The sequence below is a fragment of the Haplochromis burtoni genome, unplaced genomic scaffold (genome assembly GCF_018398535.1).
Source record: "Haplochromis burtoni strain Fernald_Lab_line unplaced genomic scaffold, NCSU_Asbu1 Contig_825, whole genome shotgun sequence".
NCBI classification, from domain to species: Eukaryota; Metazoa; Chordata; class Actinopteri; order Cichliformes; family Cichlidae; genus Haplochromis; species Haplochromis burtoni.
This window is the reverse complement of record NW_024583186.1, coordinates 1,756-16,197: the sequence shown is the minus strand read 5'-3', so window position 1 is coordinate 16,197 and position 14,442 is coordinate 1,756. Positions and strand designations below refer to the sequence as shown.

Below are 14,442 nucleotides of genomic sequence, written 5' to 3'. Positions count from 1 at the left end.
CTCATGCCCTGGAGACTCCTGATACAGTTCGGGGAGGCGACCACCAACCAGATGGTTGCTCCAAGTACATTGATTTATATAAATGAATGCACTTACTGATCAGCACTGAATACAAAGGTGTCACTTATGAGCGCTGCTTCTGAAAGTTTGCTCCTACCCGATGGTTTCGATGTCTTCGAGGGCTGCACGGATGAGACGAGCCATGGGCGTGAAGCCTGTGCCTGCAGCTATTAAGTAGAGGTTTGTAACATCACGAAGAGGGCGGAGACTGAAGGTGCCTTCTGGACCACTTACGGCCACACGGTCACCTAGAAGAGTAAACGCGTCATTATTACAACAGTTTCCACAGATTAAACACCTTCATCAAATCAAAATTCAGAACATTATTTACTGTTCGATGGCGAGTTGGTCGCGTTATTGTGCCGCACGTGGAAAAGCACACATTGGTTTTTTCATTGTACTTTTGTTTGTTACAGGTTAAGAGAGAGAAGTCACTGGACCTCATCCATGTTCCCAGCCTGGGAGCTGCTCCCTGAATGTGACTCACCGACACTCAGGCTGCTGAGGTGTGGGGTGAACGCTCCACCAGGGTAGACTTTGATCATGAGGTAGAGGTCTGATTCCTGTGACCCGTTCTTAGAAGCTGCTGGAAATATGTGCTCCACTGGAGTGTACGGCCTCACTACCTCCACGTCTGCATGTAGATAACAAACAGTAAGATTTACAGCTGTGCCCGTCTCGGTGATGTCACACTCCCAGAAACAGCCCAAGGTCAGAGCTGTTTCTGTCTGTGACAAACTAATATCAGCATTTTACTCACTGACCTGTCATCACTTATCTAGCTGTGCTCATTTTTAACTATAGTAAGGCTTAGAATGAGACTGGTGGAAATAGTTGTCACAAAAATGCGCAGTGATGTAAAAAATCATTACATAAAAGTTAGAAATCACATATGAATTGAATTATACACATTTGCAGGTCACTGAGTAAAGTAAGTAGCGATCCCCTACAACCCAGCCACACAAAGGCTGTGCGCTACATCATAATGAACCGATGAGTCAGATACTCCTGAAGTAACAACCAGAGAGCTGTGACAGGACATCAGGACTGCAGACTCGGGAGTGGAAGAGCACAAACCCTGAGATGTGTGCAAACCTGCTGACCATCTACTGTTGCCAACAAGAGGCTCTCCACCAAGTGCAAGGTCGTGTTTTCCATGTGGTTCAAATACTTATTTTACTCACTGAAAATCACTTTACAACTTTTATGTAATGTGTTTTTCTGATTTTCAGTTTCCGTCCTCTCCACATCAAAATGAAACGAGCACAATAATCAGAGACTGCTGATTTTATTTGGAGGTTAGCAAACGCACACAGGCAGCAGCACTGGGGACCAGTTTGTCCCAGTGATGAAAGAGGGCAGCACATTATTCTGGACAGGAGGCCTGCAAACTGAATGCACCTGGTTTAAGACACCAACAACAAGGATGTGAATACTCTGTACCACTGTGTACTTCATGGTTGTAGATGATAATGAAACATCCCCACACAATATAAACTTTCTAACACTGCTCTATGTTCAGCAGCTCACCACACCTGCTTCCACAGGTGTTTTAAGCTTCCTCTAAACTGCAGCTTATACACGTTTCACCAGCTGCCTGTGCGACTGCTCACCTTGGACGAGCGCTTTCAGACAGACGTGTTTCCCGACTGGCACATGCATGACAGTCCCAGCTGGGAGCTGCAGTCTGAACAGGTAAGTGTTGTGGTTCACCTCAGTCTTAGACACCAACACACAATCCCGATAGAAGAGAGCTGTAAAACAGGGAACAGCAACGTGGTCTCCTATGTATCTTTCTTTTTGTCTGAGCACACAGCATGCAGGAAGCGAGTGGAGCGATGTGAACGGGCTGCACAGGCACATCTGTGATGCTGTTGGAACCCACCTCGGTCCTTTTGGCGTACAAACGTATTATGGGACTCCAGAGGTTGACCGAGGCTCGCCCATTTTCCGTGAGCACCTTTGCGTATGCTAACCTGGATCTTTCCCACGGAGAAAGCAGTGTGAACTGTAGATGATAACAACTTAAGGACAAGAGCAAGACAGTGAATGTTCATTTTACAGAATCTGTTTTCAAAGATGTTGTTCACCTGCAACATTTTCCTCAACTTCATCAGAGAGACCTGCAAAAGCACGACAGTCGATTTTACAAACAAAAGCATTTATTCATAAGCTTGAAACTCACATTAGGGCTGTGTTGACAGAAGCTGTGCTAAAAGCTGGAGGAACAATCTCCACAGGAGAAAAACTGGGGCTTCCACAAGTAACAGCACCTAAAAGTCTCATTAGACATTCAAGTAGTTCTGGCACCAAATCAAACCATAATCTGATTTTAGCTAAATCTGGATACCACCGATTCACACCTTTATAAAGCTAAGCAAAGACCAAGACTACAACCCCAGCTTTCAGATCCTCTATGGTGAAATGCTCAATGACAGCAGAAAGAGAAACATCTGCTGTGACTTGTGAGGGGTGAAGAGAACAGAGAGTCAGCAGTAACACATGTGGGAGCTAACAAATATCTCTGTAGGACTTCCACAACTGAGGAATGCTTGGGACAAAGCTCTTGTGTAGCTGTGGTCAAACGTTTACACGAAACTCAGGCTCATTTTGGGCTTTTAATGATTTCTTGGAACGGCTCTTTTCCCAGAGTGAAAAAAACAAACAAGAATTGAGCACACAAATCTAAATCCATTTTGTATTTTCTCTCATCAAAGTCAAACAGATACATACAGGCTTAAATACTGTACACACATCCCAGCTAATACTTGACTAAATGTCTCTCGGTATGTTGAACCTTGAACAGTTCGTTTAAATTGGTCAGTTTTACACATATTTCAATACAGTTCAGCTCGGGGCTTTGGGAAGGTTAATGTTAAGCTGCTTTATGCAGAACAACAGCTGTCCGGTCTGGGATCTCTGTCCTGTGCTGTTTTAACTGTCTAGCTGAAGAGTTCAGAGGTCGTCCTTCTTCTGTACCAGGACCACTGGCAGCAAAGCAGCCCCACAGCACGATGCTACCACCACCATGCTTGACAGCTGTTCTGCTGTTCTTGGGGTGGCGATAGCACAGGAGGTAGAGCGGGTCATCAGCTGATCTACCGACGTGCCCATCAGAGTACGAATGCGTATCAATGTTAGACAGAAAGAACTTAAGCACAGAAAAAAGGTGCTTGTACGGGTGAATGAGGCGTGCTGCATGAAGCTCCCGCTCTCATCAGTGAAGCTCAGTGTTTGCCTCATGTGAGTTATTGTAGTTTGCTTTTCATAGATGCACCTATGCTGCCGGCCTCGCAGCAGGGCCACGTTGATGACCCCAGGAGCCTTTTACAGCTGAGGTTTAAAGTAGTGTATCACACTTCCAGCCCAGCAGCTCTTTAAGGCCTCTTAGCTTAGTGCCACACCTTACACAACCTTACCTCCTTACACAAGTCTGCTATGACTGACAGGCAGATGATAACAACAGTTAATGAAAATGTTTGTGTTTGCCAGATTGGACAGCTAAGAGTTGGGCTTTCACTATGTAGAGTGAAAGACTGCTGCAACGACACAGCGTAGTGAGCTGCGTAGGATCGATGCAACACAGCAATAAAATACTCACGCAAATGAATCACGTAGGACATTTTCCCCAGCAGCACCTCCAGTCGAAGAACACCTGCCTTTAGATCGACAGTGGTACAGCCTGAGCTGGGTATCTGACACAGACAGATGGTACAGTTACTGTGTGCACAGCTGGTACTGGTTGTACTGGTTAGAGGAATGAAAGAACACAGGACACAAGTGGAGCTCAATAACAGTCAGGGCCTGGATGCACACAGTGTAGAGGGGGGCATGTGAAGAGCTCCATCTTACAGCACATCACAGGTGGAGCGATTACCTTTCTTCTGGTATAAACAACCAGATGAACAGTCCCATCAGTCTGGAACCAATCGTACCTGCAGCAACAGGAAGAAGAGGATTTTGTCACTCGAGAGCTTCCTTATCAGATGTGTTCTTTAGCTGTTTACTGTCCTTCATACCGAGGGCGAGAGTCTTTGTCTGGAAGAGGAGCCACTGAAGTCGGTGAGGCGAGGCCAGTCACAGGTGGGGGAGGGAGGATTGCTATGGCAACAGACGAAACCATGTTTGGTGCAGCAAAAACTTTCAGTGGGAATAACAACAACACATCATACTAAACATGAACATTCACAGCATGACTCGATTATATTTATGTGTATTTATTACAGATGTGCCAATAAACTGGTCACAGCTGCACACGTTTATTTTTTAAACACAACTATGGCAGCACCAGGATGTAGCGTCACAGCAGTTTTTACATGTATACTTGTGAGAAGCCCCCCGACCCCCAGCTTCATAGACTTAGTTAAAGGCTGTGTTTTTCTGCAGAGAGTGTAGACGGATGTAAATCTCTGTGTACCTCTAACAGCTGTGGCGGCCTTGGTGCTCATCCTGCCCACCAGGCACTCTTTCAGCATAGACTCATAGTTGACCCAGCGATGGACCTGCTCACAAACACACATATACACTCATCCAAGTCAGTCTCACCCCAACCAATCACAGCAGATGGCCCCCGCCCCTCCCTGAGCCTGGTTCTGCCAGAGGTTTCTTCCTGTTAAAAGGGAGTTTTTCCTTCCCACTGTCACCAACGTGCTGCTCACAGGGGGTCATATGATTGTTGGGTTTTCTCTGTATTTATCAATGTATTGTCTACCTTACACTATAAAGCCCCTTGAGACGACTGTTGTTGTGATTTGGCGCTGTGTAAATAAAGCTGAATTGAAGCTTTGAGCTTACAAATCTATATCATACTGCAAACAAAAGTCCTGCTGCAGTCTTACAGACTTATTTTCACCTCTGCTCAGCTTTGCCCGTTAGCGAGGCCCCACTTTCACACATGAAGCCAACAGGAGAGTCGTTTTAATTGACTGTGAGACTGATAAAGAACTATGTCACAGTCTGACGCTAAAATCGAAGCTAAAGACATCGGCATGACTAAACAAACAAAGCCTGCCTAGAATAAAGAGCGGACATGTGAAGTCGACTCTGTAACTGATTTATTGATTCCAGTGATGCTTGATAGGAAAATGAGCCTACAGGCGCTTCGTGTGCACACTGGTAAACCAATTAAACGTTTACCACTTATCATAAATCTGCAGATGCATTCCAGACTATACAATACACTGCATTTACTTTTTGCTTCCATACCTGGTCAAAGAGTTCAGTTCCATCTACTCCTGCTGCCTTCATCAGCTCCTCTTCTCCACCAGGGTGGTAGTCCATGTAGGCGCTCACATTATACACCATACCTGTCAAAAACATCCACACAACGTTTTGTGTATTAAGTTGTGTTTGTCCTCTGCAGACAGAAACAGATAAAACAGTATAAAACGATTGTTCAATATTATCATATTTTTAATTAATTATATTTTTAAAATTACACAGAATACACCCAGAAAACCCAGAAAGGTCCCACATCGTGAGCGTGCACGCACTCTGCTGAGAAATCAGCTGTGTTATCAGTGACTGGGCTCCTCACACAGAGAGGCCTCGTCCTCAAAGGCTGCAGCACGTCTGCTTTACCTTAAATGAAACAGCTTCAAACTAGGGCGGGCCATGTTTATCGAATACACGCGAGGTATCGCGAGTTTTTCCACGTGCGACGCATAAATGGCTTTATCGTAACCACTGAGTATACGTCGCCATGGCAATATTAAGCTGTCTGCATGTAATTCACTGAGTTTTTTTTCTCCCACACACTGCAAATGCATCACTAATTCCCCCCTCCCAACCTGACACACTGCACTCAGCATGCGTGTTTATTTACTACAACATCGGGAAAAACATGGTGGCGGCGGGAGTTTGAGACTCGCTGTCGTTTGGATTGCACCAGTCGGGGGTTTTTGTAGTCGCCGTCTACACTTTTGTTTAGACAGTTTTTGTTTAAGCACAAAGGAGCACATTTTTAATTTCAGTTGTTTTGTCTGATGAAACATTGCTCGATGCCCTTTTCTGTTGCCGTGATCTTTTGTTAAATATCAGTGTTGTTGACGACAGAAAGAGACGAACAGCATCGTCACTGTGACAAACCTCTGTGGCGAACCCTCATAATGTCCTCCTGATACCACGGGACCCCACTTCATTTGACTGTTTTTAAAAGTATAAATTGCCAATCAATTCAGTGTTACAGCTTAGTTTTACTTAAGACCAACACATGACCACAAAATGTACCCTACATGTTACATTTTGGGCAGTGTTTTGACACTATTTTTTTATTCCATTTCAAATGTATGTCTGATAAATCCTCATTTATACAAAATGTTTCTTTGTTTTTGGGTAAAAAATAAATTAAATCATCAGTTATCGTGAGGATCGTTTCACAACCAGAGTCGGTTGCTTTAACAGATGATCACAGACGGGTTTATGTCAAAGTTAATGTAGGAAACTGTTTTTAAACTACAAGTTTTTTACTGGCAGCAAATAATCACACCTGTCGTCCTCTGGGCTCAAAAATGCCCCCGTTTGCTTTGACTGTTTATAAAGCAACAAGTACTGTCAAAGGAAAATTGTTTTATATAATGTGATCAGCTTCATGAAATGTATTCTTTTATTGATCACTAAGCAAATATCTACGTGACGTTTGACACGTACTTTTGTGTGATAAACAACTAACAGCTTCCTCTTTCTGTAAGAACATACAGACTTAGAAAAAGGGGAACCTCAGAGTTCTTAGAATAAGAAGCTATTTGTACACACACACACACGCGCGCACACACACGCGCGCGCACACACACGCACACAGAGACACACACACACACACACAGACACACATACACACAGACACACACACACACACACACACACACACACACACACACAAGTATAAATAAAGCACGCAGACAGTGATGAGACGCAGGTCGTGCGTCCATGACTGCCCTCGCGAGTAAAGACAACTGCAGTGTTTGTGTTTTTAGTATAGTAGTAGTATTTATTTATTGTCATTGTCAAGAACAATGAAATTGCGTTTGGGGCTTCCATACAACCCAAAAAAAGAAGAAAATAATAAATACCCCTTAAAACCCAAGTGTACATATTTAACCCAGTGTGACTCCAATGCAATAGACAATCCTTAGCAATAACATGAGAACATGACAAGTAATGTTGGTAGAAATTCAGACAAAGACCTGAGAAACATGACAAAGTACAACAATGCAACCCATTCAATATTATTGTACTGTGAGATATGATATCAGATATGATAGTTATCTATTTAAGAAAGAGGGGGGGGCAGGAGGGGGAAGAGAATAAAGATATGATGCACCAATGCAGACCAGTTCATTGCTATTAAGAAGTTGGATATGGTTATTGTCCGTGAGAGGGGGGCAGAGAGTTCAGGAGCCTCACAGCCTGTGGATACAGGCTGTTGGCCAGTCTGGATGTTCTGGCCTGTATAGACCTGTACCTTCTCCCTGAGGGCAGCAGATGGAAAAGGTGGCGCGCAGGGTGATGTTGGTCCCGCAGGATACTGTGCACCCTCCTCAGACAGCGAGTGGGGAAGATATTACTGATCTCTGGCAGACTTGTTCCAATAATTCTGCCAGCTTCTTTCACCACCCGCTGGAGTGCTTGCTGATCGGCCTTGGTGCAGCTGGGGAACCACACTAGAAATCCATACGTCAGAACGCTGCTGATGGCACAGTTGTAGAAGTTCAACATCAGAGATCTGGGAATGTGTGCGCTCCGCAGTCTCCTCAGGTAGTAGAGGCGCTGTTGGGCCTTCCGTGCAACTGAGGTGATATGGTTGCCCCAGGACAGGTCCTCGGTCACAGTTACCCCCAAGAATTTAAAACTGCTCACCCTCTCCACCGCCTCACTGCCAATGAAGAGAGGCAGATGGTTGTTATGACCCTTCTTCCGGAAATCTACAATGATCTCCTTGGTCTTTTTGGTGTTTAAGACCAAGTTATTGTCGTGGCACCATGACTCTAGTTGTTGCACCTCTGTCCTATAGTTTGTCTCATCGTTGTTGGATATAAGTCCGAGCACTGTAGTGTCATCGGCAAACTTAACAATGAGATTGGACGCGCAGGAGGAAATACAGTCATGGGTGTAGAGAGTGTATAGCAGAGGGCTCAGAACACACCCCTGAGGGGCACCGGTGTTGACCACAAGGGTGGAAGAGGTGTTCTTACCCACTCTGACACTCTGTCTACGGTTTCTAACTCAGGGTCTTAGCTGAAGAACTACGGGGTGATTTAGAGAAATCCCCTGTCAAGTATAAAATACATCTCTGTGTTTCAAGGTTTTATTCAACTTTATTCCAACTCATTGCCTGACAGTTTTCTATATTTTGGCATGGTAGGAACACCAGGGCATGGAGTCTGAGTGAAGGCAAACTTTCATGAGGACAAAGGCGTGTCCATATTTGACCCAAGTGCAGGAGGAAGCTCAGGTTTATTCCTCTGCACTGGTCCCATCATGGACAGCTTTCTTTCTGCAGTTGCAGGCCAAGGGTCATATACAGTAAACAAGCTGTTACAGGTGATTGTTTTCTTTTGGAAACCTGCAATGTTAGGGACAACTCGCGTGTCCTGACTGCAGGACAGACGGTTTGCCATCGCACACGAGCATGTTCCATGTACAGCTGGACCTGCATCACATGCTGCCCATGTTTTTATCTCATAGTTCCCTGGTTTACTTGGATGTTCTGTTGGACAGAGTCCTCTGAAGGGGACTTGGTGCTCATACAGTCACATCAGTACCAGGATCTTACATCACAGCAGGAGAAACACCCACTTGTTCCATACACCTCAAATGGGAGCACGTTTGTGTCATGAACGACGATCATCTATTGTGTCTTTATCAAGAAATTATGTCCTTTTTGTGCTTCTATGATAAATCTTGTGTCACCTTTAAAACTTCTCTACCAGACTCAGGATGTCATAAACTGGCCGTAGCGACTCTACTGGATGCACGGCAGTAAGAATCAACACACCCACATATGCCTACAGCTGCACTGGAGGCTTGTGAGCATACTTTTTTTTTTGTTATGTCTTTTTTTCTTATATTTGACTGTGCAATAATCACTGTGCAATATACTCACTCAAATGAGCAATCCTATTCATCCATATTGTATATTCTGTATCTATATATGTGTATATGTGTATATATGGTGTATTTATGCTTATATCCTTACTCTCATTCCCCTTAATGTATCTGTAACATGCAACGTCTTTCGGTGCTTTGCTACTGGAAACTGAATTTCCCGGAGGAACCCACCCGAGGGATTAATAAAGTTTCATCTAATCTAATCTAATCTACTTTGTGTGTATGTATTATTGTAGGGTCGACCTTACAATATTGAAGCACTTTGATGCGGCTGTTGTTGTGATTTGGCGCTGTATATATAAAATGTAATTGAATGTAGAGCACCTGCCTCCTCATTGTGCTGCCTGTTGTTGTTGTTGTTGTGGTTGTTATGACCTTTGCTTGACCCCACACATCAGTGATCCAAGATCAAAGATGTTTGAAAGCAGTATGGTGTGAAAATACGAGTCTTTGCAACACTTTGTACTTTGGGGTCATTTTTGTCCCCGAGGACAGCAGGTGTTATAAAATCCAATAAAAATCCCATAAATAACTCAAATTACTTAAAACTTATTCCAGTCATGCATAGTATAGTAATGAATAACTTCTGTTATTTTCAGACCATCTGATGAATAAAAAACACATTGTTGAGACAAAAACATTTCTTTAGAGGACAAAAATGTCCCAACGACGACACAAGGGTTCAAATAAAACATTTCAATTCATTCAGATTTTTGTGTTCAAAGTAGAAAAACATACTGAACGGTGGATTTGAATGAGTACAGCTGTGCAATGTTGGGCCGTGTATGGTTGAGAATCACATTTGTTTTTGGAGGTTATTCAGACATATTGTGATATACCGTGTATCGTGATACAGCCAAAAAACATCGTGATATTAGATCTTCCTCATCGCCCAGCCCTGCTTCACACCAGCGGTATAACAGTGACATGCTCGATCATCTGTGAGGCACATGAGACTGACACTGATATGGGTTATGTTATATGTGTTAGCGGGCCTGTAAGGTCGAAGCAAACAGTATTATTGTCAGTGAATAAAATTCTGCTGTAGGTAAATCAAAAGGACCTGCTCACTGAAGTAAACTCAATAAAGCCGACAACATTTAGTATTTTGTTTTCTTTAGATGCACTTTGTGGTTCATGGTGTTTGTTGAATTTTGAAAACTGAATCTATAACACATTACACTTTGCAACTTTACCGATCCATGAAGGGAAACGGTTTTTAACAGTTACCTGGGGAAACCACAGAAAAATTAAAAGTGCTAAAAGTGACACAAACTCCACGTTGTGTCATGAGCCTATCAACACAGATGGCCTTATCAAAAGGACAACTTCACAAAGAGAAGTGCCATGAAGTTTTCTCCAAGACGAAAGGCCTCTGCAGACTCACCTCGTATGCAGGTCCAGCAGTCCTCTCTCCTGTTGTGTTTCTGCAGTTCTTCCTCAGTAACTTCAATGAGGCGCCCTCTGAGTCCAGTAAGATCTTTTCCACTCTTGGCAAACCGAATCCAGTCCATGAGACTGTGGCCCGGCTTCAAGGCCACCTTTGAGGGCAGAGTCATGAAAAACTCATTTTAGACAGCAGAGCTCTGGAGCTTTGTGGAAACTCAATTCTGCTAATATGCCAGATGTTAATGGTGTGACATTCAAAACCCCAAAACTCTGAACGAATAAATACCGCTCTCTAATGCAAAACATAAATCTGAAACCAGCCTTGTTACTTCACATACACAACAACTGATGCATCCCACGAAGTAAGCTCTGACATTATTTTACGTTTACTTATTTAGCAGAATATTTGCTTCCGCCACTGAAAAAACAACAAACAAAAAACATTTTCACTTTGAATAAATTAGGCATGAACTCGTTGTTGGATTCGACATTTCCAGGTAACAACGTGAAATCTTGATTTATGTGGCAAAAAGTGTTCAGTTGTTCTCATGAGCGGAAACGACGACACAGGTGTCTCCAGATTACTCGGTTATTTCCACTGCAAGTTTATTTTATGTGCCAGGTTTAACTCACTGACTTATTTGCCAGAATAGAAGCTCTGATTTATTAGAATAATAAAGAGAAATGTAAATAAGTCAATTGCGCAATAAATATTTTGGAGGATAATTAATAAATGGTTACAAAAGTAAAGAAGGAAGAAAGCGCATCAACACAATAAAGTGTGTAACGGGCGTGTGCGGGATTCAGGGGTGTTCGGGGATCCAGAAAGTGAGTTACCTTGTTCCTCCCGGACTGGCCGGACGGAGAGACCCGCTGCTGGGAGCTCGGTGCCGGAAAGGACTGGGTCGGGACGTTTAACATGTTGTGAACGGTCCGGAAGCAGCCCCACTTTCGTACAAACCCTGTTTAACCAGCGGCAGTTTAACACAGTCACACACAAACACCAGATATCACAGTGCTGTCATGCTGTCGGCGGTGCTAGCTCAGGACACATCTCAGCCGAGCAGTGCTGCTAGGCTAAGCTAGGCTAACAGGTCAACGCACTTTAGAGGCAAAGCTAAAGAGTGAGACTTCGACTGAAGTTAATGTTCGCGAGTTGAAAGAAATATTTAATAATCAAATCCAGTAGTTCTCCTTATCCAGGATGTAAGTGCGAACTACCGCCTGGCTTAAGCTTCCGTAAATAAATAAGACTACATTTGTCGCGCAGTCTGACGACAAAGTCAACACGTGAAGTCATCATTTTGCGACGTCGCTGCTTCGCGACCAAACAAGTTTAACGTGAGCAGATTATCTTTCTGTTTTCTTACGATAAAAATATGAATTTAAGAAAATGCTCGATTATGATCCACCAGATTCTCCCGTGTCTGGGAGCTGAGATCGTCATAAGTTTGTGGACTTCCCAGTTGTTTAGCTTCTTTCTAGACTTCAAATCAGCTAAAGCCTCTTTCCAGTCTTATTGACCGAAGCTCCTGAAGTGCAAAGTCATTGATGCTGTTCATACTTTTAAATAAATTCATTTCCGCTCAGTTTTATTTTTATAATACCAAATCACAGCAAGAGTTGCCTCCAGGTTTATGTTGTATGACAAGGATCTTACAATAACGCAGAGAAAACCCCAACATTCAGACTACACACAGTTGGCAATAGTGTAAAGGAAAAACTCCCTTTTAACAGGAAGAACCTTCCAAACAGGCTCAGTGAGGGGCAGCAGTCTGCCCCAACTGTAAACATTGTAAAGTGAGTTTCATCTTTCATCAATTATTTATGTTTTGTTGCTTTCATTCTGTATTATGTGTGTATTTTTCTAAATCTATAGTTTATTCTTCAATTCAGCTGCCAGTGCACTAATCAATGCGATTTGCCAGATGTTTCCAACACAACTCTTTCATATGAACACGCTTGTGTCAGTAAACCCCAGGTTAACTTAGCAGGCTGATAACCAGCATCATGCAACCACTTATCCTGACCGTCAGTGTTAGGGGAAGTGCTTCCAGGTCATGAAAAGATATTCTGGATATGTTGAACTTGCTTCATAGTACAGAAGGCTCAGAGTGAACTCTAGAGTTACCCAGATCAGCCCACACCCTGCCTTGTAGTACAGGCCTCAGGGTTTCCTCGGGGTGCTGCAGTTAAGACATTTACAAACAACATCAGCAAAACATTGGTGACACTGTGTGATGTCTTTGGTAGGGTGTCACTACAGAGCAAGAGGAGCTGCATCAAAAACAACACTGATTACACCACTCAGAAAAACTCACAACAATTCAAAGTTAGCTTGAATAGAGTCGGGTTAGTTACACTGACATGAAAACACACCTGAAATTAAACTACTGAAAAAAGTGACAACAGATGAACTATTTCCTCCCTCACTCCCGCCGTCATCTTCCTCCTCCTCCTCGTCTGAATCTGTCTGGTTGTCAGCTGGCATTGTGGAAACGTGGCATCTTCATTTCAGTGTTACTACTGTGCACTCTAAAAGACATCATGGCAGCTGGAGGGTTTGCTTTTCAAAGGCTAATCTGCTAAGAGGATTAATGGACAAGAGTGCCCAACCTTCACAATAAAAGTCTGTATGTACCTAGTCAAGACTCACGGAGAGAGGGTTGGTAGTAACATTAATGATGGCCAGGCTTCATGAAGGCTATTATTGAATATTTCAGTGAACTCAGACTGTTTGGTAAAATGTAGTCTAAAACTATAATATGTGTTCTTGGTTCATTACTTACTTGGACTTGTGTTATTTGATATTTTTCTTGCTTTGCTGCTGGGTTTGCAGTAACTCATACCCCAGCACGTGGAACTTTAGTGGGCATCGCTACAAGTTGTTCTATGTTCCTCCCTGCAGGTGGCAGCAGAAGTCAGCAGTAATGACTGGACGGGTTACATCAGTCTTTGTGGAAGTTATTTTGTTGCCTGGATGGATCAACACAGAGTTAGAGCTCAGTTATGTCAGATTGGAGTGGACATGTGTTAGGATGTGAAAGTGTTTGTTGCCTCTCCATGTTCATGTTTCAGTCCTTTTTCTTTAAGTTCTCCGTCTGCTTGAATCTCGTGCGTGTATTCTCTGTTAGTCCCAACTGTACTATATTTAAATGAGACTTTTGCTAATGTGCATGTCACATAGCAAATAATAACTATAATTTTCCTTTCTATCTCCTTTTTTGTCAGTCCTTCTATGTGTCCCTGCCTCCTAGCAGATACAGCTGAAGGCCAGATAATTACAATTTCAAAACCATTTGCCAGATCATTACCAGCTAATCCCATGTTTGGTCTGATGAGTCACGCGCCTCATTTGCCACGGTGCATGCAGCTTGGGGCCCTTTCACAAACACTGGCCAAGGACCACCAGCCTGCCCTCGGGGGCCACCACACTGCTTGGGTTGGGCTTGGGATGGTGGGTTGTTCCTCCACGACAATCAGGGATCCATTACAGAGGAAATTAAGGGACAGAGTGTAAATCTAGACAAGATTTTTAAAGATTATTGGGCCTTGTGTTTGTGTGCAGACTAAAGCGATGCACTTAAGCAATCATTCAGTGAGGATAAAAGTCCCATTCATTTTTATCTATCCCTTTGCATGCTCTCTGTTCATACATCTTTCTGCACTCTGCACTATAAATTAATGTTGTAATCACTCCCACATCTCATAGGTCCCTCCTGTACCTGCTACTTGTCTAGAACATGCGCTACCAGCCATATTGGTTAACGATTAACAGGAAGTTGGTCTAATGGAGATAATGAAGGAGACCTCCATAGTGTTGGTATACAAATAAAAATTTATGCAAGCTGTGTGTGAATTGGGAAACGTAAAAATATCAGTCAGAAA

At 43.3% G+C, this 14,442-nt stretch overlaps 1 protein-coding gene across 2 annotated transcripts in view; it reads right to left on the bottom strand.

Annotated features, from left to right (window-relative positions):
- The window catches only part of LOC102296283 (cytochrome b5 reductase 4), an 18,302-nt gene extending 5,999 nt beyond the window's left edge, over positions 1 to 12,303 (bottom strand). Inside the window, exons 1-12 of one of the 2 annotated variants that reach the window (XM_014330462.2) lie at positions 11,392 to 12,303; positions 10,553 to 10,706; positions 5,266 to 5,366; positions 4,478 to 4,562; positions 4,080 to 4,161; positions 3,938 to 3,995; positions 3,662 to 3,755; positions 2,151 to 2,183; positions 1,946 to 2,068; positions 1,674 to 1,814; positions 548 to 694; positions 158 to 308 (exon numbers count right to left, since the gene is read on the bottom strand). In XM_014330462.2, the coding sequence (XP_014185948.1) occupies positions 158 to 308; positions 548 to 694; positions 1,674 to 1,814; positions 1,946 to 2,068; positions 2,151 to 2,183; positions 3,662 to 3,755; positions 3,938 to 3,995; positions 4,080 to 4,161; positions 4,478 to 4,562; positions 5,266 to 5,366; positions 10,553 to 10,706; positions 11,392 to 11,475 (1,253 nt within the window). In that variant the 5' untranslated portion in view covers positions 11,476 to 12,303. Of the gene's footprint in view, positions 1 to 157; positions 309 to 547; positions 695 to 1,673; positions 1,815 to 1,945; positions 2,069 to 2,150; positions 2,184 to 3,661; positions 3,756 to 3,937; positions 3,996 to 4,079; positions 4,162 to 4,477; positions 4,563 to 5,265; positions 5,417 to 10,552; positions 10,707 to 11,391 lie in introns of those variants that run through there. The other variant, XM_042215805.1, reaches the window with a different exon arrangement.
- Between the last annotated feature and the right edge of the window lie 2,139 nt (positions 12,304 to 14,442).